Genomic DNA, 27233 nt, shown 5'->3' with positions numbered 1-27233 from the left:
GAGGCAGTATATTAAAAGCTCCAAAAGAGATTCTTACGCTAATTCTGTTTAGTTTCGGAGCTTAAAAAAGGAATCTGGAAGAAAATACAAATCTATCAGGAAAATGAAGGCAAAGTAACAGGAAATTGGGCAGGTGGACTTCTGCCTACTCCTTGCTCCAGTCCGTGTATGTTTTTGTGCAACACGATCATGTCTGCCTTATTTTTTCTTCTTCCACAAACTCCTGAGCCCCAGAGGTTGTAGCCAACTTTCCTCCCAGGGGACTCACTCCATCCCCTTCATGCTTTTGCTGGCCCTTGCCTGAAACTTCCCCGGCTCTTTCCTTTTTGAGGTGGGGCGACCAGGACAGGACAGGCTTCCAAGCGGGTAAAGCTGCCTTGAGAAGAGTCAAGGGGACCTCGGGCTTTGGCTGAAGCGCCCACTGAGCAAGTCAGCCACGCAGTGGAGCTGCGGGCCAAGTGGACGCGGGGTTTTGTTGCCTGGCCCCAAGGATCGCGTCTTCTGGACGGAGAGCAGCTGTGGGAGGGCCTGGGATCCCCTTCGGGGGTGGAAGCCTGCAGACAAGGTGGCAAAGGGCTGAGGAGGGCCAAGCCTCCTCGAGAGCAGGCCTTTCCGGGGACGGAGACACTGCTGGGCTCCAGCGCTTTGCCAGCCGGAGGTCCCGCCAGAGAGATAATTCTTTCACGATTAATATACTTCCACGTCATTGTATTTCAGTTGAACAATTACTTTGATAAAATACATATTTTGCTATGTGCAAATGAGTTTCCATAAATGACCATCTGGCATATATTCAACAACCATTTGTTAGGGCCAAGGACAGCTGGCCAGAGCAAGGGCCCCGGGCATTCCCTTCCGGAACCTCCCTCCGGGCCCCCCTTCCGCCTCCCCTTTCCCCGGGCGGCCAAGCGGAGGCGCCTCCCTCCCTCCCTGGGCCCCGGAGGTGCCGCGAGCCAGGGGCGCCCCCCAGCGGCGAGGGAGAGCGCGGGCGCCCTTCCCCGTCCCCTCCGGGGCCGCCCCCTTGTGGAGCGCAGGGGCTGGGCACGTGTGGCGCCTGCGCAGTGCCGCTGGGAGCCGCGTGTCCGGCAGGCGAGCTGGGCGGGGCCGAGCCGCGTTTCCCGCGCAGTTGCGCTGAGGGAGCCGGCAGGGCGGACGGCGAAGCAGCAGCCTCGGTCCCGCCATGGCTTCTCCGGCCAGGGCCCTCCGGCCGCGCCGCTCGGCCCCCGCCGCCCCCTCTGCGCCGTGAGTCCCCGAGGGCCGGGCGAGGGAGGGAGGGCGGCGTGGGGCCGGGCCGGGCCGGGCCGGCCGGACTGAGCTCCCTCTTGGTCCGCAGGGCGACGGGCAGCGAGGCCTCGGAGGACTCCGGCGACAGCGCCTTCGAGGAAACCCCTCGCGGCAGGGCCGGCAAGCGGCAGCCGCGGCCCCGCAAGCCCCAGGTAGGCCCCGGCTGGGGCTGCGGTTTGGTGGGGCGCCGCGAGGCCTGGCTGGGGCTCCCGGCTTCCTCCTCCTCCTCCTTCCCCTCTCTCTCCGTCCCCTCAGGCGGCGAGGCGAAGGGCGGCCCCGAAGGACCCTCTGCCGGCCCGCGCGGAGCCCAGCGGCGGCCTCTTCCAGGCGGTGAAGGCGGGCGGGAGCGCCGCGCAGGTGAGGGGCGGGGCGGGGCAGCCGAGGGCCCGCCCTTCTGAGCGCCGGAGCCGCGCTGAGAAGGCCCTGCTCTGGGCTCCAGTCTGCGCAGAGAGCGGGGAGGGCCCAGCCCGGAGAAGGCGCCACCTCCTGCTCAACCCGAAGCTGCTGCTTGATCTCCATGGGATGCAGCTTGGGAGCAGCCTGGGAGAGCCAGCAGCAGGAGCCGTCCCCAGGGGAGCTTTTGAAGGAGAGGGAAAGATGTGCCTCCACACCTGTCCTATGTGCTGGAATGGGATAGCTGGCATGGTGGGCTGCAGTGGAGCAAGGGTTGGGTTTTTGAAAGGAGACTTGGAGCAGGTGAGAGTGGCAGGGTTGGCTGGAGAAAGATAAGGAGCAGGGATATGCTGGAGGGAAAAGGCAGAGGAATGTGTCTTAGGGGGAACTCAAATCCTCTAGTATGCTTGTGCTCTTGTGGGTCTCTCTCTTGTTTCTATGTGCGTGTCCTTGCCCTGCTCCCTTTGCCTACTGCCATCCTCTGTCAACTGCCACAGTCTATAGTTGATGACTGGCTTGAGAGTTACAAGAAAGACAGGGAATCTGGGTTTCTGGAGCTGTTCAACTTCATTGTCCACTCCTGTGGTTGCAAAGGTGAGTTTAGAGTGGAGTGTTGTGCTTCTGCGTACTCTTGCAAAAGCTCTTCTGTGCTCCATCCTCCTTCCAGTTGCATGCTTGCTCTGCAGTGATGTGAGGCTGGACTGGAGCTCTCTCCCCTCTCTCTCCCCTCCACGCCCTGCAGGTGTAGTGACCCTGGAGATGCTGAGAGGCCTTCAGAACTCGGAGATCATCCAGCAACTGACAGAATCATTTGATGAGGTGAGAACTAAGGAAGGGGATGTATCTGAGGAGGTTAAATCCAAACAGTCACCTTGGAGGGAGGGTGGCAGAGACAAATGGTGGACTCAGACAAATCTTTTCCCAGGGCTCAGCAGAGTACCCACTGTTGTTGAACACCCCAGTCTGGCGGAGGTTTCGGCAGGGGTTCTGTGAGCTGTTGGGAGTTCTTGTGCACCAAACACAACATGCTGTTCTCTATGATGAGTATTTGATGGGTAGCCTTGTCGCCCTGCTTACTGGCATGTCTGACTCCCAGGTGCGTGCTTTCCGCCACACGAGCACCTTGGCAGGTAGGAGAGTAGTCTGGGTTTGGGTGGGCAGATGCATCCCTTTCTGAGAGGAGCTGAGAAATGCCATGCTATGCTTCATCTTTTCCTGTAGCCATGAAACTAATGACAGGTTTGGTGCGTGTAGCTCTGAGTGTCAGCCTGCAGAAGGACAACAGTCAGCGGCAGTATGAGGCTGAGCACGCCAAGGGATTGAGCTGCCGGGCTCTGGGGAAGCTGGAAGGGCTGCTGGAACAACGCAGAGAGGTGAAGGTGGCAGGGCTGCAGCACAAGGTGGCATGGGGTGGGGCGGGAGAGCAGGCAAATATGACCTCATGGAAATTACTGAAACCTCGTGGAATGAGACTTGTCTTAGGGGACAGTGGAAAAGGGCATATTTGGAGGTGGGGTAAACTGTTGGAAGGTTACAGCACCAGTTCTGGCTGTAGAGCCCAATGCGAATGAGATGTGTTTTGTTGCAGCTGGGGCAGATGAAGGCATCTGGTTGTGCTGCTGCGGATGCACTATGGCATTTCTTCTCTCTCTGCTCCTTTCACTGGTCATCCCTCTTCTGGTCACTTTTATGCATGCAGGACCTGTCTGTCTCCAGGCATTGCAGTCATCTGCAAAGGATTCCCACACGGTGGGGTTGATGTTTCCAGCCTTTATGTCACGTTTGCAGGCATCTTTGTAGCGCAGAGTTGGTCGGCCAATGGGTCTGGTGCCTGAAGCCAGCTCCCCATAGAGCACATCCTTGGGGAGCCTACCACCTTCAATTTGTGGACAAGACCAAGCAAGCATAGGCATCGCTGAAACTGGAGTGTGAACATGCTGGGAATGTGGGCTTGATAGAGCACATTTTTGGTTGGAATTCTGTCCTGCCATTTGATACCCAAACCCTTTATGATGCAGCGTATGTGGAAAGTGTTGAGGCATCGCTCCTGGCGGTTGCCCATGACTTGCTTCCATAAAGCATCGTGCGCAACACACAAGCCTGGTAGACCTTCATCTTGGCATTGAATGTTTGTTGTTGTTGTTTAGTCGTTTAGTTGTGTCCAACTCTTTGTGACCCCATGGACCAGAGCACACCAGGCACTCCTGTCTTCCACTGCCTCCCGCAGTTTGGTCAGACTCATGCTGGTAGCTTTGAGAACACTGTCCAACCATCTCGTCCTCTGTCGTCCCCTTCTCCTTGTGCCCTCCATCTTTCCCAGCATCAGCGTCTTTTCAGGGAGTCTTCTCTTCTCATGAGGTGGCCAAAGTACTGGAGCCTCAGCTTCACGATCTGTCCTTCCAGTGAGCACTCAGGGCTGATTTCCTTAAGAATGGAGAGGTTTGATCTTCTTGCAGTCCATGGGACTCTCAAGAGTCTCCTCCAGCACCATAATTCAAAGGAATCAATTCTTCGGCGATCTGCCTTCTTTATGGTCCAGCTCTCGCTTCCATACATCACTACTGGGAAAACCATAGCTTTTACTATACGGACCTTTGTTGGCAAGGTGATGTCTCTACTTCTCAAGATGCTGTCTAGGCCTGTCATTGCCCTTCTCCCAAGAAGCAGGCGTCTTTTAATTTCGTGACTGCTGTCACCATCTGCAGTGATCATGGAGCCCAAGAAAGTAAAATCTCTCACTGCGTCCATTTCTTCCTATTTGCCAGGAGGTGATGGGCCCAGTGGCCATGATCTTCGTTTTTTTGATGTTGAGCGTCAGAGCATATTTTGCACTCTTCTCTTTCACCCTCATTAAAAGGTTCTTTAATTCCTCCTCACTTTCTGCCATCAAGGTTGTGTCCCGGCAGACTGGAGGAGGGCAAATGTTGTCCCTATTTTCAAAAAGGGGAAAAGAGAGGACCCAAATAATTACCGCCCAGTCAGTCTGACATCAATACCAGGGAAGACTCTGGAGCAAATCATTAAGCAAACAGTCTGTGAGCACCTAGAAAGGAATTCTGTGATCACCAATAGTCAGCATGGATTTCTGAAAAATAAGTCATGTCAGACTAACCTGATCTCGTTTTTTGACAGAATTACAAGCCTGGTAGATGAAGGGAACGCAGTGGATGTAGCCTACCTTGATTTCAGCAAGGCATTTGACAAGGTGCCCCATGATATTCTTGTAAAGAAGCTGGTAAAATGCGGACTTGACTATGCTACCACTCAGTGGATTTGTAACTGGCTGACTGACTGAACCCAAAGGGTGCTCATCAATGGTTCCTCTTCATCCTGGAGAAGAGTGACTAGTGGGGTGCCACAGGGTTCTGTCTTGGGCCCGGTCTTATTCAACATCTTTATCAACGACTTGGATGATGGACTCAAGGGCATCCTGATCAAATTTGCAGATGACACCAAACTGGGAGGGGTGGCTAACACCCCAGAGGACAGGATCACACTTCAAAACGACCTTGACAGATTAGAGAACTGGGCCAAAACAAACAAGATGAATTTTAATAGGGAGAAATGTAAAGTATTGCACTTGGGCAAAAAAAATGAGACGCACAAATACAAGATGGGTGACACCTGGCTTGAGAGCAGTACATGTGAAAAGGATCTAGGAGTCTTGGTTGACCACAAACTTGACATGAGCCAACAGTGTGACGCGGCAGCTAAAAAAGCCAATGCAATTCTGGGCTGCATCAATAGGAGTATTGCATCTAGATCAAGGGAAGTAATAGTGCCACTGTATTCTGCTTTGGTCAGACCTCACCTGGAGTACTGTGTCCAGTTCTGGGCACCACAGTTCAAGAAGGACACTGACAAACTAGAACGTGTCCAGAGGAGGGCAACCAAAATGGTCAAAGGCCTGGAAGCGATGCCTTATGAAGAACGGCTAAGGGAGCTGGGCATGTTTAGCCTGGAGAAGAGGAGGTTAAGGGGTGATATTATAGCCATGTTCAAATATATAAAAGGATGTCACATAGAGGAGGGAGAAAGGTTGTTTTCTGCTGCTCCAGAGAAGCGGACACGGAGCAATGGTTCCAAACTACAAGAAAAAAGATTCCACCTAAACATTAGGAAGAACTTCCTGACAGTAAGAGCTGTTCGACAGTGGAATTTGCTGCCAAGGAGTGTGGTGGAGTCTCCTTCTTTGGAGGTCTTTAAGCAGAGGCTTGACAACCATATGTCAGGAGTGCTCTGATGGTGTTTCCTGCTTGGCAGGGGGTTGGACTCAATGGCCCTTGTGGTCTCTTCCAACTCTATGATTCTATGATCTGCGTATCTGAGGTTGTTGATATTTCTTCCGGCGATCTTAATTCCGACTTGGGATTCATCCAGCCCAGCCTTCACATAATGAATTCTGCATATAAGTTAAATAAGCAGGGAGACAAATATACAGCCTTGTCGTACTCCTTTCCCAATTTTGAACCATTCAGTTGTTCCATATCCAGTTCTAACTGTAGCTTCTTGTCACACATAGAGATTTCTCAGGAGATAGATGAGGTGATCAGGCATTATATAAAAAAAATATAAAAAATTGTCCAGTAGCACCTTAGAGACCAACTAAGTTTGTTAGGTGGTCTCTAAGGTGCTACTGGACATTATTTATATTTATATTTATATTTTTATATATTTCTACTGCATCATACCAGCATGGCTACCTGCCTGAATCTTGAATGTTAGCGTCACATTCTCCCATGCCCTTTTGAAGAGGTGAATCATTGCCATAGCTGCCTTGCCAATACGTTTGTCCAGCTCAGTGTTACTAACGGTGGAACCAAAGTAGACAAAGCACCACCTCAAGTGTGTGATCACCAGTGCTGATGTGTGGAGTGCTGGCAGCATCCTGACCCAGAATGATGGTATTTGTCAGGCAGATAGTAGGGCTAAACTCCTGCAGACATGGGCAAAAATGAATATATATATTCACACAGCTCTGACAATATATATATGAATATAGAATTTGATGGGTATAAATTAATCAATGAAAAGGAGGAGACCCAACAGGAAGAGAGGAAGGTAAAGGATGTGTATACTTGTGAAGAGATTCAGAACCTGGAGCATGGAAAGCAGATTGAGAATATATGGGTAAAAATTATAGGAGAGGGAAACTACAGTGACTTTATTCTGGGTGTCTGCTGTAGACTTCCAAGCCAGACTGAAGACTTCGCTGATGTTTTCCCAGAGCAGATTATCAAACATTTGTAGAGGAGAGCTATAGTAGTCATGGGAGACTTCAACTTCCCCAATATCTGCTGGAATTCAAGCTGCCAAGAATGTAGTGTCCAACACATTCCTCACTTGGTCCTTACTAAGAGGGATGAACTGATCAACGAAGTAGAAGTCCTGGAAACCTTGGGGGGAAGTGATCATGTCCTCTTGGGTTTCATAATGTAGAGGCAAGGGAAATTGCTCTCAGATGTGCACTCTAGACTTTAAGAAGGCCGATTTCAAGAAGTTGAAGGAACTACTGTGACATGCCATGGCTGGAAATAACTCAAAGAGAAAGGAGCTCAAGATGGATCAGAGTTTTTTAAAGGTGAAATATTAAAAGCTTAAATGCAGACGATTCCAACAAGAATTGGATGCAGAATGAGCTTACAGATGGGTTGAAATTTGAGAAGAGAAGAAAGGAAATCATGAAGGAGGAATATATATATATGAGTAGCCAACAGTTGCAGGGTGAATGTCAGATGGGCTAAAGCTCAGAATGAACTCAGGTTTGCAAGAGAGGTTAAAAAGGATGTGGTTTTTTGGCTGTGTTCAAAGCAAGAGAAACAAGCAAGTGGCAGGTCCTCTGTGTGGAGAAGATGGAGAAGTGCTATTGTATGAGCGAGAAGGCAGATGTCAGAGAAGTTCCTTCACTGACAGCAGAACTGCTCAACATCTCCTGTCTTCACCCAAAAGAAAAGCAATGCCCAACTTAGTGATAGCGTGATAAGTGAAGTGAGGGAGGAGTTGCAGCCCAAGATAGGAAAAGAGATGGTAAGGGAACACCTAGCAACGTTAAATGCCTTCAAATCTCCAGGGACTGATGAGCAGCACAAAAGGGTTCTAATGGAGCTTGCAGATTTAATCTCGGAGCCTCTATCTATAATCTTTGAGAATTCTTTGGAGTTGTCATTCATGGATGTCTGGCATGCCGCAGGTCTAAAGTGCAAATTTTAGGTAAAATACATCTTTGGATTTTGAGTTTCTTGGTAGCATTTTGGGGCTACCAAAATCTAGTATTGATCTAGTATTGATCTAGTATTTCTTCAGGTGAAATTTCAAAACAGAAACATGCAGATTCAGCACAGAAACCACCAGGACTCAAGCAGGTCCTTCACAACACGTCTTTTGGGAAGGTATCCCCATGTTCACACACCAGAGCTCCGCAAATCCCTCGGTGGACTTAAGGGAGCAGCTTCTGTTACACAAAGGCTCTCCACTGTGACTTCCCTAGATTCTTGGGCGAGTTAACATTTCTTATGGGTATCTGCTGGATCCCTTCTCCTGTCCCAGCTTTTCCTCGGCTTCAGGGCATCCAGGTGACTGTGCTTGGGATCATGGAACTCTGGGGTTCTAATGTATCAATATTGGCTGGGTTCATTTCTCATAGACAGCATTGGCTGGGTTCATTTCTCATAGACAGGAGGGAAAGGGTTCAATCTTCCTGTCACGGAACCCCTAGATTAAATATTAGAGCACTACAGCTGCTGAACTGATCATCTGTGGGCTGGTTTTTACTCCAGGCCTCTAGAGATTTATTCTAACTCATTAGGAGGCAATTTTGACTCAGTGTCATTTTTACATGCCAGAGACAGAACATGTGACTGTGCTTCAAACAGGGCAGACAGTCTGCTCCCTGTGAGAGTCCCTCTAACATGTCAGATGCAGGTGAAATTGCACGCAAGTGCCTGGCTGGTGACTTAAACCACTTGTGTCCTGCTTTGTGTGTTGCCAGCTCCAGGAGAAACAGGAAGAGCTTGAGAATTTGATGAACGCTATCTTCAAGGGGGTCTTCATTCACCGCTATCGGTGAGTTGGGGTGAGGGCAAGTTCAGCTAGAGCAGGGACCAGTGAGCCACGCTGTCCATCTTAACACTTTCTTTGTTATTTGCTTGTCAAGGGACCTTATGCCTGAAATTCGTGCCATTTGCATTGAAGAGATGGGCCAGTGGATAGAGCATTACAGCAACTCCTTCCTGACTGACAGCTATCTCAAGTACATTGGCTGGACGCTACATGACAAGGTAGGTAGGTGGAAGAAGGTGGGTGTTGCATCCAGCAGGAGGTATCCATCTGCTCATAGGCAAACAGCTGTAGACATGTTCAGGGCTTCCATGGGACTGCGGGGGAGAACCTTTCTTAGCCTGAGAGTCAGATTTCCATATGGTCAACCTGCCAAGGGCCAGGGTACACGCATACACCTGGGCAGGCAGGGATGCCTCTGTGTGATCTCTAACAGGAAGAAACAGCATTCACACATCCAGCCACCTCTGTGTTGGGGTGGGAGGAAATGCTGCTGTTTCATTTTGAAAGGTTAGGCAGCATTTCTCTTGTTTCTGATCTTGGAGACATTTCAAATGCATTATTTCAGTAATAATAGCAACGCTGCAAGATAAGTATTATTCTCTTACCGAAAATTGGAGGGAGGGGGGTACTGAACTGCAAGCACAAAGAGGTGCTGAGCGAGGGGTTTGATGTACATATACCAAAGGAGGATGTCAAAAATACCAGAATGGGCAGTTCTATAAACTTACACCACAGCATGCAGAGCCCCACTACCTGTACAGAAGGGACGGACACCACAAAAGCGAGAGGTCGTCATGATTTGTTTGCAGCTGAGGAAACATGTATGTATCCTTTATGCACAAAGTAGCATATGTTAGTTTCCCCTGGTCAGTGAGGCCAGAGGTAGCAGCTGTCCAGAGCTCCTCTCTTCCTGGGCCCTGGGCCCAGCATCCCAAGGCTTACAGATAAGCATAGCATTGAAGCCAGACAATTCGCATATATCAAAGCAAGTGAATATAAACATGAGCTTGTTCTTGCAACAACTAGCCGTTGTAGTTGTTGCTACAATTGGTCGTTGTTGGAACATTTCACCTTTGGTTCATCACGGTGATTGTCAGAATAGCTGCTTTTCTAGTGGATATGTTTTTGGAGGGAAAGGTTTGGAAGAGAGATTCTTACTCTCTCAACAAAGTTAAGTACAATTGTGATTGCACATTAAAACTTGGTTAGATTTGCATCTTTAAACAAATGTTCTTCACAAAAATACTTTGGGTATAATAAAACACAGACACTTAGCTTTGCAAACAGGTGAATATTTTGCTAAGGAGTTATAGAAGTTACAGTCGACGTCAACATCTGCTGGTAGTGAAATGAAGATGAAAAAGGTTCCAAACGACTTAAAAAGAAATGTACTTGGTTTCATTACAAAAAGGTTCATGCAATCTTTCAACTAACAAAAATGCAGGCAATGAAACCTCCTTATAGAGAGATTCTTCATTCACATGCAGCATTCTGGAGTTGGGATCAGGAAGCAGGAAGACTGAGAGCCTCAGGTTAACCCTTTCATGCACACAAATGTGAGGCAGTAACTGTATTACAGCGTATAAGGCTGAGATGAGATTTGAGCCCAGGGACTTTTTAAGTCAAAGTCAGTTATGAGTGAATGTAGTTCAGAGGAAAAGACTTAACTTGCTGTTTGCCATAGAAAGCTTTCAGGTAGAAGTTACTTGACTTAGGACAGCTGTCTTGTAGTCCTTTGAAGTCAAGGCTCCTTAAAACCCATTGAAACAAATTTTAACTGCAAGATTGCAGGCTTGTTTAGGTGACTATAAGAATCTGTGGTTATACTAGTTACTTGTTCATCAGTGTGGGTAGTGCAGGTAATATTCTCAGTTGATTCTGTGAAAGTAGAAACATGCCTGTGAACGTTGAGGTTCTTCTGGGAAAATGTCCACCTTAGGGTCTGGCCATGCTGATCTCTCTTGAAGAAGTCCAAGGAGTTGGCCTGGCAGCTTCTAGTCTCTTGCTCCTAATCTCCTCTTGTCTGTCTTGCAGCAGGGGGAGGTCCGGCTCAAGTGCCTTCTTGCTCTGCAAGGACTGTATCACAGCCAGGAGAGGGCTGCTCGCATGGAGCTCTTCACCAGTCGCTTCAAGGTGAGGGTCTGGATGTCTTCCACACCTTCTTGGCCTTCCTCTGACGGGGGAGTATGTTCCTGTACATTCTGCTGTGGGCTCCTTGCATCTGTGAAGACATGGTGGGGAGGTGCGTTGCTCTCCCACCCAATGCCTGCGCTCTTCCCTGCAGGAGCGAATGGTGTCCATGGTCCTGGACAAGGAGCCCCAAGTGGCAGTGGAAGCTGTCAGGCTGCTCACCCTCATCTTTCAGTAAGTGTTGTCAGGGTGGGGGTCTGCTAGGGCCTGAGCCCCTTGGATCCCCCCCAAATGTCCATAGTGTGCATACAGGAATCTTCCTTGGTCCATTCAATGCAGTGTTGTCTGCGCTGACAAGCAAGCCGCCTCCAGGGTTGGGACAAGGTGTTTCTCAGCCCTGCCTGGGACCTTTGCATGCAGGGCATGTGCTCTGCCACTGAGCTCCAGCCTTGGCCCACTGATGAGTGGATGCTTGATCTCCATTCAGGAATATGGATGATGTGCTCACAGACTCGGATTGTGCAAGCGTCTTTCCACTTGTGTATGCTTCTAACCGTCCCCTTGCAGCAGCCGCTGGCGAATTCTTGTATAACAAGTGAGTGTGTCCTCTCTCTACCCCCCCCCCCCCCGGAACTGCAGCATCTCAAGCAGAAGACCAGCTTGTTTTTTCATGTATCTTGTAAATCATGTGTCAGAGCTGCCCGAGGTCCCAGCTCACAAAGGACCAACGCCAGTCCGTTGTTATATACAAAAGTCTTTATTGAAACGCAGTTTCGATTTCAAAGCCGCGGCGTGCAGCTCTACGTCTTAAACCCTAGACCGCTGAAGCTCCGTCTGAATCTCCTCCCCCCAGACACAAGTTTAAGACTCTAGCCTTGCTCCACCTCTTCCTTTGCTCTTTCCTCCTCTGGGTCCGCCTGTCCGCTGGGGTCTTGCCCTTTCTAGACTCTTCTGACGCTGAGTCCCCTGAGTCTTCCCCCTCCCTCCGGCGGGCTTTAGGACCTGGTTCCCAATCCGGGTTACCTGCTGTGCCGCGCGCCTGTACATTCGAACTTGGCGCGCGCGCCCAGCCGGCAACCTTCCTCCTGACCGTTACACTGCTCCTGTCACTGCTTCCCCCTTCGGAGAGGCTAGCTGGACCTGACCTCCCCTCCGTTCCCTCACTCTGCGATGGAGGCGTGGCCAGCCCTGATTCATCTTCTCTCCCTGCTGGAGGAGAAGCTGGTCCTGATACATGGGACTCTTCCCCCCCACTATGCTCTGGTGGAGGAGCTGGTCCTGATCTCTCGCTGCTGCTTTGGGAGTCCCCGCTGGCCCCTTGCTTCTGGTGTGTCCCCCCTGGGACCCCCCTTGCCCTGGCCGTCGGCGCCCCCCTCTGGGAATCTTCTGATTCACTGGAGAAGCTCATGGAATCTCTCGGGCCACTCTCATACTCCCCTACGCTGCCCTCAGATTCTTCCCCTTCGCTCTCCATTTTCTCTCTCCCCTGTGCCTCTGCTCCTGAGCCCCTGACAATATGTTTTGCTGCAATCAAGCGGTTTGTAAATTTTATTAAACAAACAAGATTTGATCCTGCTCTGCTGCCTCTTACAAGCCTTCCTGCAGAATCCTTGATTCCATCTGCTTCCATCTTTCTTAACAATAGCGGTTTGGCCCCTAGGTTGTTGGCTCCCACCATGTGTGCCAGGGGGATGGCAGGGAAGCAGCGCACCCGAGCCGCCTTCCAGCTGCTGCTGGCCTTTTTCATTGAGAGTGAGGTGAGGCAGCAGGGGGGTGGGGGCAGGAGAGGCCTTCCCAGGCAGGGGCATGACGTTGCTCTCCCCACACAGTTCCATGACCATGCCAGCTACCTGGTGGACAGCCTGTGGGACTGTGCGGCTGCCTTGCTGAAGGACTGGCAGCTGCTGACTGGGCTTCTGCTGGAGGATCCCCCTGCAGAAGGTGAGGAACAGGTGGGGGGGGTGAAGGGACACCTGGAAGCAGTGAAGAGCATTGACACCTCTGCCCAGCTTGCATGCGTGATGGGGGTGGAGGTTGGCTCTTGCTGGACACGTCTGCCAGTAAAGTGTCTAAGGTGAAAACTTTCAATCTGGTGTGGTCCAGGACCCACCCAGCTCTTCAGTGATCAGCTCACAACTGCAAGGTCTGAGTAGAATCATGGAAGGGGAGGGGTTACCTTGGATCGGGCACCTGCTTGTCATTTTTAGCATCGCCTGAACACATTCCTAGCAGGTACATGTCCCGCCCTCCTTTGGCTGCTTCCAAAGGTGCCAGGGGAGGAGGTGGAGTGGTTTGCATGTTAGCAGTTTTAAGCAGTTTCTCTGGCTGTGAAGAGATGCAGGAGCAGTGTTCAGTCTAGATGCCTGTTTTTTACCTTCACACAAGTTGAGATGGAGACATAATGGCTGCTGGTGAAATGAAGCCTCTCCTTTGAGACTTCTCACAGGGTAGGCTAAAGTTGGAGTGGAGAACATACAAGGTGGTTAACTACAACTCCCATCAGCCCTAGCAGGCGTGGCAAATGACCAGGGATGATGGAAGCTGCAGTTCACCAACATTGAGGTGGGTTTAAAGGGCAGTCCAGACACGGATAGTGTATGAGGTGTACAGTGTGGAACAACTGCATTGCGCTGGCCAGCAAAGGGCCTGCAGAACTGCTTGGGTGAGCCACCTCGCTCCCTGGCTCAGCTGCCACCTTGCTCCACAGGCCTGGGAGACCGAGAGGAGAACAGCCTCATCATGTTCTTGGCAGCCAGTGTGCGGCAGGCCACAGAGGGGCAGCCACCTGTCGGCCGGATCTCTGGAAAGAAGGTAAAGGAAGGGTCAGGGTGGCCACCTGAGGTGTTCTTAGCTCAGCTCCTGCCCTCCACTGGGCTATGCTTCCCATCCTTTCTTCTCTACAAGGTGCTTTCTGCTCGGGAGCGCAAGGTGCAAGTGGAGGATCGCCTCAGACTCACTCAGCACCTCATCCCCCTGCTGCCCCTGCTGCTGGCTAAGGTGAGCCCTGTGAGGGATGGGGGCCTCCCTCTGTGTTACTGGGAGGGGGGCATGGAAGCATTCTGGGGTGACGTGTCCCACTCTGTTGGGGTCTGGGTTCATGGCACTTGACATTCTTGGCTTCAACAAATGCAGACAAGATGGTTTCCCTTGCCCTGGGCAGTGCCCTCCTGTTCATGGCTCCTCTTGGCTATGCGGGAGCCTGAATGTCCCTTCTCTCCACTCCCTTTGGCCAGTTCTCAGCTGATGCCGAAAAAGTGGTTTATCTGCTGGAGGTCCCGCGCTACTTTGACCTGACTCTTTACAGCAGCGGCCGTCTAGAAAAGGTGAGGGAGCCCTGCGCCTGCCCCCTTCCCTTTGCCAGACCAGGGCTTAAGTGTGGGGCTGGGCTTGCCTTCTCCCCCTAGTCCAGAGCTGCCATTCAACCAGGCTGCTGCACTTCCCCCAAGCATTTAGAGCTGCTGCTGGCCCAGCTGTGGGAGGTGATGGAAAAGCACACAGACTGCGAAGTGCTGGAGGCTACTTCCAGGACTCTGCACATGCTCTGCTCTCCAGAACTGGCTTTCTACAGCCGTGCAGATTTTGCCCGCAGTCGTCTGGTGGACCATCTGGCGGATAAATTCCAGCATGAGGAGACTGAACTGTTCCAGGTACAGAGCACTGGTGGCTTTGGCAGCTTGGAATGGTCAGTGGGAAGGTAGTGGCCAGACCACAGATGGGTAGGTGCAGCGGAGGTGCCTGGGAATGGGGTTGGTGGCTGGGTTAGGCAGTGCACGTATGGAGCAATGCTTTTCCTTCATTTCTCCCTCTTCCACATAGGAGACTGTAAGAGTGTTGAGGTACTGGGTTGCTTTCCTGCTTCACAGATAGACAGGGCATCTCTGTCATTGCAGTCCATGGAAGCCCAAAAGACTGCAATGATCACGGAGGAGGAGAAACAGGCATGGTCAATTAGGTTTTATTTCTCTTGGTTCCTGTTCAGTCCCCCGGCTGTCTGGAGAATGAAGATGTGTACTGTGTGGCTACCACTCTCAAACGCATTGCCATCCTGCATAGGTGAGCACAGGGAGGAGGGAGAGAACCAGGCCGTCCTGTTGTTTTGCAGGCCCCATCCTGGCTAGCGTCCCAGCTCAAGGCTTTCAGACCCTCCCTCAGCTGCTCTGGAGCAGCCCCATGCTGCTTCTGTTGCATGGAAGGAAGAGGCAAGGAATGTCCTTTGCTTTTTTGTCTGCAGTGCTCATGACCTGACCCCGTGGAATTTCTTTGATCCCTGCATCCGACTCCTGCGCCACACGGTGGACACAGAGGAGATCCCCAAGCAGGTACTGCAGGGTTGCAGGGAGAGAGGGGCTTGAACTGATGAGCGCCCTGGAAAAGTGGAGATGAACATGAGCATGTGCCCACAGTTGCATGCCTGTGTGTCGTCTCATTGTTGCTACCACATCCTGCTCCCTTCCCCCATTTTGGGGGGTGGGTGCAGTCTTGCAGCTGCAGAGTGGAAGGCTCCTCCCCACCCCAAAAATTCTTGATCTTGCTTTGGCTACTTCCATATCTGCCTGACTTCCTTTGTTGCAGGTGGTCATCTCTGCCATATCCTGCTCATACTTCTCACTCTATTGGGAGCTGTCCCAACTCTGTGCCGCCACCACAGCCTCTGACCCCCTTCCCAGACAGGTGAGCAGGGCTTTTAGAGAGGGTGGGTCTCCCTTTGCACCACCACACACTCATGACACCACTCCTCCTTCCAGGAGCAGCTGCTCAGCCTGAAGCAAAAAGTGGCTTCCTTCTGCTCCCTCTGTCAGAACTACCTTGTGGACATGGACCCCGGTGTTCAGGAGCAGGTGAGAGCAGGAGACAGGGCTCCAGTGTTCCCCGTGGGAGTTGGGATTTTGGCTCTTGCCAGTTCATGAAACACTCAAAAGGGCTGGGCTTCTTCTGTTGTTGGCCACAGGGATGCTTGCTCATCTCGTTCACATTCTCCCTTCACAACATGAGAGAGAGAAGTTGCCAAATCTTGCAAAGCCCACTGGCCACAACCCCTTCCTTCTTATTCATGTGGGTACAAGCAGTACTGCCACACAACCTTCAGCATATAGCAAAGGACTCTGATACTCTGGGCAGGAAGCTGAAAGACCTTGGGGCAAAGGTGGTCTTTTCATTTACCCTGTTGAAGGTTGTGACCCAAAAAGAGAGGGTAATACTGGAGGTCAACCACTGGCTGTGCAGGTGATGTCAGGAAGGTTTGGCATCTTGGATCATGGTCTCCACTTCTTGAGGAAAGACTTCTGGCAAGAGATGGGCTGCACCTCACAGCAGTTGGCAAGAATGTGTTTGCTAAGAGTCTCATAAACCTGATCAGGAGATCTTTAAACTAGATCCTGAGAGGGAGGGAGACAACATTACAGTTAGAACACCATTTACTGGGGACAATAACTTCATTGATGCGCAGGAGACGGAGGTGGTGCTCCAGAAACCTGCTAAAGGGCAGGAAACTACAAGAAGGAAGCAGCTGGAGGAGTGACTCATAGTTTCATTTGTTGCATGGCTTGGCCTTGTGCAGCTGATTTGAGTGTCTGTGTGCAATGGTGTTTGGGGGGTTGGGAGGCAGCAGCCTCAGGAGTCATGGAGGAGGGGAGGCATTGATTTCTTGCCCCAGCCATAACTGCAATGCAGTGGGTGGGAGCTTCCTTGCCTGTTGCTGCTGGGACAAGGAAGAGGCTACTCCTCCCCTTTGCCTGCCCTGTTGATTCCGGGGGGAGGGGGGGTACAGAAAAGAGGCAGTGTGTCCCTGCTTGCTGCCCTTTTCCTGCCCCCTCCCCCATTTTCTAGGACTTGCTCCTGAATCCTGTGATGTCCCTTCCTGCCCCCTCACTTTCACTCTCTGGTTTCCCTGCCAGGCCTTTGTGGTGCTGACTGACCTGCTTGTGATTTTCGGCCCTCAACTGCCATATGGGGGCCACCGCCTGCTCCAGGAGCTGGTGTACAAGCCAGATATTGCTTTGCAGTCGCAGCTGGCTGGCTTCCTTGTGGACCACGTCTTCAACCACGACCAGGTCGAAGGTACTGGGCTGGGCCCATGGTGCCACTGGCTGCAGGAGGGCAGGGGGTCCCTGGGCAGAGCAGCCTCCCCCACTCTTCCTCTTGTTGGCCCCAGGCAGCCAGGATGAGATGCTCCAGATCGAGGAACTGCACCAGCGCCGCAAGCTGCTGGCTGGATTCTGCAAGCTCATTATCTACGGAGTCCTGGAGCTGAGTGCTGCCTCAGACATCTTCAAGCATTACTCCAAGGTTGGTGGGGGGCGGGCAGATGTGCCCAGGCTCTTGGCTCTGACATGGGTCCCCTTCCTCTTGCTCAGCGATGTTGCTGGACAGTTGGTTGGGTGCCAGATTAGCTGTTCCTTCCCCAACAAGGCCCCAAGAGACCCACCACATCTGGTCCTCCATGTGCAGCTCTGGTGGGCTGCGGTGGGAGGGACGACTGTTGCTTTCGGCATTACCTGGAGCTGTAATGCGCAGCAGCTGCCTGGTGGTAGAGGATGGGGAACTTCTTCCTCCCAGGCTCCCAAGGGATTCATTCCCTGAGGATGGGGAATATGTGTTACAGTTCAAAAGATCACAGGCTCGGTGCAGGTGCAAAGCATTAGGCACGTAGCCAGAAGCGCACTGAACTCATAGAATCATAGAGTTGGAAGAGACCACAAGGGCCATCGAGTCCAACCCCCTGCCAAGCAGGAAACACCATCAGAGCACTCCTGACATATGGTTGTCAAGCCTCTGCTTAAAGACCTCCAAAGGAGGAGACTCCACCACACTCCTTGGCAGCAAATTCCACTGTCGAACAGCTCTTACTGTCAGGAAGTTCTTCCTAATGTTTAGGTGGAATCTTTTTTCTTGTAGTTTGGAACCATTGCTCCGTGTCCGCTTCTCTGGAGCAGCAGAAAACAACCTTTCTCCCTCCTCTATGTGACATCCTTTTATATATTTGAACATGGCTATCATATCACCCCTTAACCTCCTCTTCTCCAGGCTAAACATGCCCAGCTCCCTTAGCCGTTCCTCATAAGGCATCGCTTCCAGGCCTTTGACCATTTTGGTTGCCCTCCTCTGGACACGTTCTAGTTTGTCAGTGTCCTTCTTGAACTGTGGTGCCCAGAACTGGACACAGTACTCCAGGTGAGGTCTGACCAAAGCAGAATACAGTGGCACTATTACTTCCCTTGATCTAGATGCAATACTCCTATTGATGCAGCCCAGAATTGCATTGGCTTTTTTAGCTGCCGCGTCATACTGTTGGCTCATGTCAAGTTTGTGGTCAACCAAGACTTCTAGGTCCTTTTCACATGTACTGCTCTCAAGCCAGGTGTCACCTCATGGATGATCAGGCAGCAGCAGATTTAAAAGACCCTGTTACCTCACCCAAAGTCTCACCACTACTCACCAGGCTGGTCGGGTCTGGCTAGGGGTATTCTGTTGGCAGGGGTTCGATTCTGGCTACCTTTGTGCATCATCCACCTGGGGACAAACCCTGGGATTCTCTGTTCTATGTGATGGTCAGCAGAGGACTGTAATAATAGCTGTCTATGACCCAGTCTTTCTGGCATCCTAGCATGTCCCACGTGAAGCACTTTTAGCTTGGCAAATAGCACCAACACAGATAGTCCTGCTTAGCTGCTCAACTATCAACCATGCCTACCATGGCCTACATGTGCCTGCCTGCCTGTCCATTCATCTCTGCAATGCACTTACTCCAGCAAAGCAGTTGTCTCTTACTCTAGAGCAGCACATTCCCAGGGAAGCTCCCCAGTACAATCGGAGCAGAAATTCACCATTCTGATTGGCACAAACCTCTTTGCATGTCTGCAAGAAAAGAAATATTTTTGGTCACCTGACAATGTGATGTCAGGGGATTGAGGGATAGGCACATGGCTGGGAAAGGTTCCCTCAGCCTGTGCTACAGCCCAGCTCCTTTGCAGCCTTCAGAGCCCAGTCAAACGCATCTCAATGGCCCATGAGTGCTGTGCTTGCTGGGCCTGAGGTGTCTCCAGCGGGTTGCCAGCTGCTGTCCAGCTGCCTGACTTTGCAGTTAACCAAAATAGCTAGCCAGTGTATTGTTCACAGAAGCAAAACTTGAAATGCACAAGTCATGGCTCTTGGGCACAAGAGGATGTTTGGAAGCCCGTTTCCAGTTGGACCCTAGCCAAGGAGTGCTTCCTGCTAGGACTATTGCCCTTCCTTACCCATCCCATAATAGGGAATAGAACTTTCTGTGTGTTTCTCTATGGCTTAAGCCCTATGCCTTGGGAATGGAGTGACTTTAGTGTTCTGCCCCCACCAGGCCTACAATGACTACGGGGACATCATCAAGGCGACACTGAATGAGACCCGCCAGATTGACCGGACCGAATGGGCTCACACGCTGCTCCTCACTCTGCAGCAGGTAATGGGGGAAGGACCTTGAGCCAAGAGGTTGGGGAGAGGCCTTGGGTGACGCTCCCTTGCTCTTCCTCCTAGTTGCTGACTCAGCTGCTTCTGGAACAGGGACCTGTAGGCATCCACTCTGCCGCCTTCCTGGAGATCCGGGATTTGGCACGGCGCTTCTCTCTGCTCTTTGGGCTGCACCAGCTGCAGAACCGCTCCGCCCTTGTCACTCTGCATAAGTGAGGATGCTGCTGCCAAGGCCTTCACTTCCTGTCTTGCAGGGTGTGGGAAGTAGTGGGAGGGCAGGATCTGGTCCAAGAGCAGCCAATGCTTGACAGGAAGCCAGCTGAGAAGGTGGAAGGGTGGGCCTTGGGAAGCCAGAGATGGCTGGTCCAGGGGCTCAGTGCTCTCTGCAACAAATGGCAGTGGCTTTCCAGGGTTCTGCCTGCAATGAACCTGGGTGCAAAGTGGCTGCTTCTGCCCTGAAGCACAGCCTTGCCCAGTTCCTGGGTGTGGGAAGGGCAAGCCAAGAGGCTGGCTCCCCAGGCCCAGGAGGCATCCCTGCTGCACTTTCATTTGCCGTAGGGATGGGATAAAGTTTGCCTTCCAGGAGCTGGTGGCCTCCGACTCCGGGCTGGACCTTGTCCACCTGCCCTTCTTGGAGCTGCTGAGCGAGTTTTCTCCGCGGCTGGTGCCTCCCGACAAAGCCTTGCTGTGAGTGATTTGCGAGGGAAGAGAGGAGGCTGGGAGGTCCCTGTGCCCCTGACTCCATTCTCTGCTGTTAAGCCTAATGCAGCTCCTTCCTCTGGCAGTCTGTCCTATCTCAAGAAGATCAGCCAGGCGCACCTGTCCTTCCGACATGGAGAGGAGCACCTCTGGGCCTCGCTCCTGGTCTATCAGCGCTCCCTGAGCCCCCAGGAGGAGGCAGCCCCCTCACCAGATGTACCTGCTCAGCAGAAGCCTGGACCACCTGCCAAGAGGCGGCACCTGGATGGTGGGAGGCGGAATGGAGGGGGGCAGGGTGGTGGTGGTTGTACTGCTGCAGAGTTGGAAGTGGAAATGGCCATGTTTCTCCTGCCTTGGCAGAGTCCCTTGGGCATAGCGATGCCAGTTTCTCCTCCACTTCTGGCAGCCGCCTACAGAGCCCCTTGCTGACATCCACCACCTTGCGGAAAAAAGGCCACTTGGCTGCCCAGCTGCTGGGCCAGGAGGACTCTGGCTCCGAGTCGGAATTTGTGCAGAGGTGAGCTGGGCTGTGGGTGGGCTAGGGCTCGCTAGCACCTCCCTGCAGGAGGCTTGACTTGCTTCTCTTCTGCCTTTTCAGCCAACCAGCGCAGGGGCCACAGCAGGGCCACAAAGCCTCTCGCAGCCAGCCGCAGCCCAAGAACCGTGGCAGCCTAGGCTGGCAGCTGGGGCGGTAAGTTTGTCGGGGCCCTTGAGTTGCTGCCAGCTGGAGATTGGGCAATAGGGTTTCACCACCAGGCCTCTGCCAATTTAAATAAGTGGAAGTAATGTTTTCCATGAGAGAAGAACAAGTGATACAAGATTTTGTATACGCTGCTTTATGGGTTTGTGGTTATATTCATTAATATGAATAGTCATTATTACAATAAAGCCAAGATGCTTGGCGTTTGTGCATCCAGGGAGAGATTCCTGTGACCAGACGGTCTTTGCAGGGCAGCTGTGGAAAGGCAGAGACAGGGCAGGCACCAGGTGGGAGCCATCCAGACTGCCTCTCCCACCCCCAGAATAAGCTTTAATCCCCCCAACATGGCCAGGCAGCAAACGTCCCTTTGCTGTGCCAAGACATGCCTCTGTTTTTGCCTCACAGGCTGACCCTGATGGAAGTGGGAGAGGCGGTGGTGGAAGAGCCAGAGACCAGTGAGGAGGAGGTCGCCTTTGGCAAGGTGAAAAGAAGCCCCTGGCAATGGGGGGGGGGGGAGAGCTGCCTGCCCCCAGGTCCCCTGAGAGCCCCAGCCAGCCTGACCTACAGCACCTGCTCCTCCTTGCACCCCCTCAGCTACTTTCTGGTTTCCCTCTTTGGGGCGGGAGGAAGGGCTGCGTTTGGCTTTGCTGGAGTGACTCCACTTTGTGCAGCAGGCAGTGAATGGGCAGCTGGCCCACCTGGCTTTTGTCTGCAGGAGTCAGAGCTGAGGCCTCTCCTTGCCTGCAGGATCTTACCTAATGGCTTCTTAAAGGAGAGATGAGTGGGGCAGAGCAAGATGGCTCCCCTTAACACCTGCCTTCCCTCTTCCTGCAGGATTCCTGAGGTAGGCTCCCCCCCCTCGCAGTTTCTCAGGGGGCTCTATGCTGCGCTGCCCCTCCTGGGATTGGAGGCTTCAGTTGCTTGTTGCCAGTGCTGTTTGTCTAATCGACGATCTGGTTTTGGTGCCTTGGGGGGTTCTCCTTGCCCTCATTTCTCAGGGACAGTTTTTGTTGTGTAGCATTTGAGGTTTTGCCTCAGCTCCTCTCACTTGTGGGACACTTTCCATTCTGCTATTTCTGTTCTGCTGTTCTTTTTTGATTGGGTTTTGTGGAGCTGTTGGCTGAGAAATAAAACTGTTTATGGAAAACTTCTGGTGCCTGCAAAGAGGCTGCTTTGACGGGGGCTGGCGAGGGATGTTGCACGGTTGGGCCCTAATGCATCTACCCTGCGCTGAGGCGGATGACGTAGGAATCGCTGTGGGTCACGTAGCGCACCCAGCGGTGAGGGAGCCTTGGCTGTGGCCCCACAAAGCGCAGGAAGCGGATCTGCAGACCAGAAGATGTGTGTGCTGGCACCTCAAAGGAGAGGTTGGCGGGGCCCAGCTCCAGCAGCCGCGCCCGGCTCAGCCCTGGCACCTCCAGCTGCAAAACAGACACACATGATGGGGCGGGTGAGTGTGGCAGCAGAGATGGAGCAGCAGCTGGAGGGCCACCATTGTGGGGCTTACCTCCATTGCTGCACCAACTGCTGGGGCCATCAGTTAACCCCTTACCTTGAAAAGGGCTGAGAGCTGGGAGCCACCTTGGACTCTGGGAATGACCCACTTGATGGACTTTGTGGAGGGCTGGAAGGTGGCGGACTGCTCAGGACTGCTCAGCTCCTGGGAGAGGCTGGGGGTGGGGGAACAGCCGTGAGAGAGGGAGGGGAGCACCAAGCAGGGGCACAAGAATACCTGCCATGTTGGAAGTGGCCTTGCAGCAGCTGCCCCCCTCACCTTACCTTAGAGTGGCCTTAGGCACAGGCAGGTGGAGGTGGATGTTCACTGCGTGGCTGAAAGAGATGGGATCCGTAAGTGGGGCAGAGCAGGGTGAAGTGGGTGCCCCCTTCCTAGTTTGCCCCCCCCCCTTGAACTACAGGGAAGCACTCTACCTTTTTGGTGACAAGTCACAGCGAAGCTTGAGGTAGATCTGCACTCTGCAGGGGCGGAAAAGGTGCAGGGTGAGGCAGGGCTGGGGGCCACCCCCTTCTCCTCCCTTGCCCAGGGCACTTTGAGGGCTGCTTGAGGTGGCAGCCAGGCCCCACTCACCGGCCGCTGGGGTCGTGGTTGATGGTGGGGAAAAGATGGAAGGGCAAGGCCGCAGGGGTGTCGTCCGCCAGCTGGTACTGCATCAGAGTCAGCTGCTCAAAGAAGGGCAGGGCTCAGCAGGTGGGCTTCTCCCAATCCCCATGGGCCAGCCCCCCGCTCGCTTGCCTTTACCTCTCCTTGGCTGGGGTTCACGCAGAGGATGCGGCTGCGCTCAAATTCGTCCAGCTTGACAGAGCTGTGGAAGGAGCACTCGTCCACGCGCACTGCGGTGCCATAGCCTGGGGGTAAAGCAAGAGAGGCTTTAGCGGGGGCAGGTCCTGAGGTTCTGTGGCGGGCAGGGGGCACACTCACCTCGCAGCTCAGTCTTGCCCACACAGAACTCTTCAGTGAGGCCAACCCGCATCTCTGCAGGGGAGAAAAGGGCACAGCCTCCATGAGCTCTCCTGGTTCCTCAAGGGGCATTTCCCCCCAGGGAGGGGGAGAGCCCTCGCTACCTCGTGTCTCTAAGCAGTAGCAGCTTCTCTTCCTCATGGCTGCTGTGTTTTTATCCTTCAGCTTATTTGCAACTGAGGTCGCCCTGCCAAAGGTGATGGGGCAGTGGGTACACTTAACTTGCACAAGCCCTGCCTAGTGGGAAAGTGGGAGGGAGGAACCCCCATTCCCTGCAAGAAAGGAACCTTCACAGTAGGGCCAGGGTCACATCTCCTTGCAGCAGAACTCCCCCCCCAAACATGGCATGGATTCCTTGGTCACTTTGCACCATCCTTTGCAGGAGCCTCCAGAGCCTCCAGTGCCCCTTGGGACAAACCTGCCCCTGCAAGTGGTGTCCAGACAAGCAGGAGGTCCTGGCTTGTCCTCTGAAAACCAGCCAGGCACTTTACTTTATGATGGGCAGAGAAAGGGAGGCGCAAGCAGAAGCTATCCGAATTGGCGGTTGCCCTCCCTGGTCAAGACATGTCTGTGAGGGCATTTACTCACCGGAGCAGCCAGGAAAGAAACTCTTGAGGCGGATTTCTCCTTGGATGTCAGTCTTCATGGGGGTTCCCTGGAGGGAAGAGGCACAGGGCTCAGGGCCTCCACCTGGGCAGTGCTGTGGGTTCAGGGAAGGGCTGTGCAAGAGGGAATCTCTGGCGCTGCTTTCAACTTACATTGGCTGCAATGATGACTGTGAGACGCTCTACTACGTCCAGGAAGACCTCTGGCCGTGAACTCTGGAGGAAGAGACAGGACAGCTCTGCTGGGGCTCTTGCACTGTAGGGCCCTTGGGGATCCCTTCCAACCCTACAGTTTTGCAATTCTGTTCCCACAGTGACCAGGCAAATGCTTCTCCAAAGCCCACAGACAGGCAAAGCATGACAGCAAGTCCCCCTCTCATGCTCTCTGTGTTGGGGGCCAGGGGAGGGTTCTGGCCGGGTGAAGGTGCCCTGCTTGCCTGAATGAATCTTCCACCAGTTTCTGGGAGCCATTTGGGTTCTGATACCAGCAGAGCAAGAAAACCGCTTAGCCCCTTTCTCTGCACTTCTGCCTTTTTTTCTGAGCTACCAAGCCCCAAACACAGCAACTTTCCTCACGGGGGAGTCGCTCCACCTGCTTGATAATTTTGGTTGATCTTTTCCTAATGTTTCCCAGCTCTGCAATATTTATCTTGCACTAGGTTGACCTAGATGATCGTGGGGTAAACTACAGTTCTAGGATTCTAAGTGCAACAACCAGAACTGAAGTTGGTGTGTTGGGTCTGTTAATGCCATAGAATCGTAGGCTGACACCATGGCATTATGACAGTGGTGGTTTCAGATTACAGGTGGGAGACAGGCATTTGTTGCATCATAAATGTTTGTTGGCAGTCAGCACAACTCCAGCCCTGCCAGCACCTTTGGGGAGCTTTTGCTGAGTGACTCAAGGTACGGGGCATCTTACCTGTTCCCCCCGCAGGGACAGGACAGGACGGGTAGCTGCGCAACTGGGAGCCACTTTGCTTTGCTGTGTATCTGCTCCAAACTGGATCCACAAGAAATAATAATTATTGGAAACGGATGTTAATCTGAGTCCTGTGAAGCTGAAAGAGTCCTCAACTCTGGGAACAGCAAAGCAGCTTATTGCTGACTCTCAGTGACAGGTGTGTGAGATCTTGGAGAATGCCACAACATCCACATAATAAGATGCTACAGAACACAAAGAGGAAAAGAGCAATGGCACCCCAACATTACTGTAACATAATAAATACTTGAAAAGCAGAGGTCACCAATATACTTTACCCAGAGCGCTTACGCAATGCCCGCTGTTTATTGGGGTTGGGACCATTTTTCAGCCAGTGGGCTGGATCCTTGGATCCTTAGCTCCTTCAACCACTGTCAGCCATTTTGACAGTGGCTGGGAGAAGCCCCTGTGCCAAATTCTAGATTTATCACTGGCAGTCAGTGTAGACAATACTGCTTGAGGAATTAGCAGTGGGACTGGCATACCCAATGTGTTAGAAGAGGTGTTATGCATAGGCTTTGTTTCAACACTGAACCCACCACCCTCTTTCCTGCTTTTTCCTTGCAGCCTCACTTAGCCCATCTAGCAGGAGGCGGCTTTGGCTGCAGCGGCAGAGAGGCACCCAGAGCAGAGCCATTTCTTAGCATTTCCAGGCCAAGCATGACAAATCCAGCCCAAGGGATCTTGACAACTGGACAGAAGCACATGGCCACATACACAGCCTTGTGCTGTGCAAGCAAGTCTCCCTCATCTAGCAGCTGGGGCTTCTCATGAGGAGAAGGTCTTTAGAAGCTAAAAGGCATTAGGTGACCTCAATGCCAGGTGGCCATTCACTCCCATGGAGCCCATTTCTGGGTCTCGCACTACCAGCCCCACTCACCAGGCCCACCGTACTGAGGTCGAGAAGACTGAAGGGCTGGCTGAGCACAGGCTCCATCTGGATGAAGTTCTTCAGCACGTCAGGCGCTGTTGTCTGGATGTAGCCATAATCCTGAGGGGAGGGGAGAGTTGTGGGTGCAACCAGTTTCCCTCCTTCCCTTCCCCTTTGTGCCCCAAGTGAGAAAACACCTGGAAGCATCTATGCAGCAGGATTACTAGCCATGCACAGATTTGATAAAAGGAAATCACTTAAGATGAAAAGCCAATAATGGCCATGGGGGGGGGGGGTTCAAGTGGTAGCCTCCTCACCCCAACTTCAGATAGAACCATATCCAATGCCAGGCTCCGCCCTTTTAAAATGGTTTGCATGAATGGACCCTTCTTCTGCAATGGTCCTATTCTGGCTTGGGACCATGGTGCCCCGCTACCCAACTGTCCTGATGAGGTGCCACACATTTTGATCCTTGAAGCTGGGTGTGAGCCTGTTGGCACCTCTGGTGTCGTCTTCTGCTTACGCAGTGGATGTCATCCTGTTTTCTGTGTGGAAACTCTGCTATGAATTTGTCATGGCCTTGTTTGATATTGGAGCTTTTTGCACTGGTTGGCCTTCCTGGCAGGTGCCATTTCTTTGCATGAGGCGGCTGGCTTGCTGTCAAAAGGGGCCTGGTGCACCCCCACCCCACCTACCAGAAGCTCATCCAGGAGCTCATAGATGAGAGCAAAGTTGAGGCTGACCGTCTTCTCACTCAGAGAGCCGCAATAGTCCCGCAGGAGAGTCACCAGCCTGGAGGCAGAAGGGAGTACAGGTGTCAACAGAGCGGGGGTTCCCACAGCGCCCCGCCCTGCCCAACCTCGTGCACCGCAGGCAGCAGCCTCACCGGTTGAGGAACTCGACAGCTGCGAAAGGAGAGGCGTTGGGCAGCACCGTCACCACGAAGTACAGCCCGGCGTGGCGCACGTGCGCGAAGTGGAGTCCCTGGCGCGCCTGCTGGAGGGAAGGAAGGAGGAGAGGGGTGTCAGTCAGCGGCGACCCGCTTCCCCTTGCACGACACAGCCCCCACCCGCCCGCTTCTCTACCATGAAAACGGGCGCCTGGTCCCCCGGCAGCGCGGCGATCTTCTGGCAAAAGGTGTCGACCAGCTCGGAGTCGCCGTCGCCGCGAACTGAGGGGGGGGGGGTCAAGGAAAAAGGGGGGAATCCGAGCCCGCGAGGTCCCCCCGCGCCCGCGGCCCCTCGGCCCTCCCCTCCCCCCCGAAGCTGCCGGGCGCTTCTTCCCTGCCTGGCCGGAGCGCGCGGAGGATACAGTCCTTGTAGAGGAGGCGGTCGCCCTTGGCGGAGAGCACGAAGACCTGAGGCAGCATCGTGGCGAGGGGAGGAGGGCGAGCCGGGCACTCTGCACATGCCCCGGAGAACCCGGCGAAAGGAGCTTCCGGGTCCGGGGCGGGGCATACAGATCCCTTTCACGCCCGCCCCCTACATCCGGGACCTCCGATCTTTTCGGAAGCGGGCCGCCGTCAAGTGACAGCTTGCCGTAAAGGAGGAGAGGAGGGGCAAAGTCGGTGGGCGGGACTTCTGAACGTGGGG

General features: G+C 53.1%; 2 protein-coding genes across 7 annotated transcripts; one reads left to right on the top strand and one right to left on the bottom strand.

The window, feature by feature from the left end:
* The first annotated feature begins 1539 nt into the window (after positions 1-1539).
* On the top strand, positions 1540-21854 carry STAG3 (STAG3 cohesin complex component). 5 transcript variants are annotated; one of them, XM_079978926.1, is made up of 29 exons: positions 1540-1641; positions 2175-2271; positions 2420-2496; positions 2603-2807; positions 2899-3050; positions 8666-8739; positions 8831-8954; positions 10771-10869; positions 11021-11100; positions 11354-11461; positions 12527-12623; positions 12696-12807; positions 13574-13677; positions 13771-13863; positions 14100-14189; positions 14313-14513; positions 14846-14919; positions 15098-15185; positions 15439-15537; positions 15612-15704; positions 16761-16923; positions 17018-17151; positions 19199-19300; positions 19375-19520; positions 19867-19995; positions 20094-20275; positions 20368-20524; positions 20606-20698; positions 21113-21854. In XM_079978926.1, the coding sequence occupies exons 3-29, from the start codon at positions 2437-2439 to the stop codon at positions 21486-21488; spliced, it is 3435 nt and encodes a 1144-aa protein (XP_079835052.1). In that variant the 5' UTR covers positions 1540-1641; positions 2175-2271; positions 2420-2436; the 3' UTR covers positions 21489-21854. The 5 variants fall into 5 exon arrangements, with proteins under 5 accessions (XP_079835052.1, XP_079835050.1, XP_079835049.1 ...); XM_079978924.1 differs by lacking the exon at positions 1540-1641 and having other exon boundaries at positions 1682-2271; positions 21113-21188; positions 21542-21854; XM_079978923.1 differs by lacking the exon at positions 1540-1641 and having other exon boundaries at positions 1682-2271; positions 19402-19520.
* Positions 21781-27101, bottom strand: AP4M1 (adaptor related protein complex 4 subunit mu 1). 2 transcript variants are annotated; one of them, XM_079979642.1, is made up of 15 exons: positions 26953-27101; positions 26727-26812; positions 26528-26637; positions 26337-26433; positions 25651-25761; positions 24711-24791; positions 23942-24004; positions 23772-23838; positions 23145-23198; positions 22965-23071; positions 22794-22885; positions 22637-22681; positions 22487-22537; positions 22260-22377; positions 21781-22128 (listed from the first exon to the last, which is right to left on the bottom strand). In XM_079979642.1, exons 1-15 carry the CDS (start codon positions 27008-27010, stop codon positions 21928-21930), a joined length of 1341 nt encoding a protein of 446 aa, XP_079835768.1. In that variant the 5' UTR covers positions 27011-27101; the 3' UTR covers positions 21781-21927. The 2 variants fall into 2 exon arrangements, with proteins under 2 accessions (XP_079835768.1, XP_079835769.1); XM_079979643.1 differs by having other exon boundaries at positions 26528-26634.
* Positions 27102-27233: the final 132 nt, after the last annotated feature.

This window comes from Podarcis cretensis (assembly GCF_951804945.1).
Source record: "Podarcis cretensis genome assembly, chromosome: 6".
In the NCBI taxonomy this organism is placed as follows: domain Eukaryota; kingdom Metazoa; phylum Chordata; class Lepidosauria; order Squamata; family Lacertidae; genus Podarcis; species Podarcis cretensis.
Note: the sequence above shows the minus strand (reverse complement) of the source record. Positions and strands in the feature narration are given on the sequence as shown.

Coding starts and splice junctions, on each gene's coding strand:
- AP4M1 (XM_079979642.1), bottom strand. CDS start 27,010: ATGCTGCCTCAGGTCTTCGTGCTCTCCGCCAAGGGCGACCGCCTCCTC. Junction 24,005..24,710: donor TGTCCCTGCGGGGGGAACAG/GTAAGATGCCCC, acceptor CTCTTCCTCCAG/AGTTCACGGCCAGAGGTCTT. Junction 23,839..23,941: donor CAGTCATCATTGCAGCCAAT/GTAAGTTGAAAG, acceptor TCTTCCCTCCAG/GGAACCCCCATGAAGACTGA.
- STAG3 (XM_079978922.1), top strand. CDS start 2,025: ATGCTGGAGGGAAAAGGCAGAGGAATGTGTCTTAGGGGGAACTCAAAT. Junction 14,514..14,845: donor AGGAGACTGAACTGTTCCAG/GTACAGAGCACT, acceptor GTTCCTGTTCAG/TCCCCCGGCTGTCTGGAGAA. Junction 20,699..21,112: donor CTAGGCTGGCAGCTGGGGCG/GTAAGTTTGTCG, acceptor TTTGCCTCACAG/GCTGACCCTGATGGAAGTGG.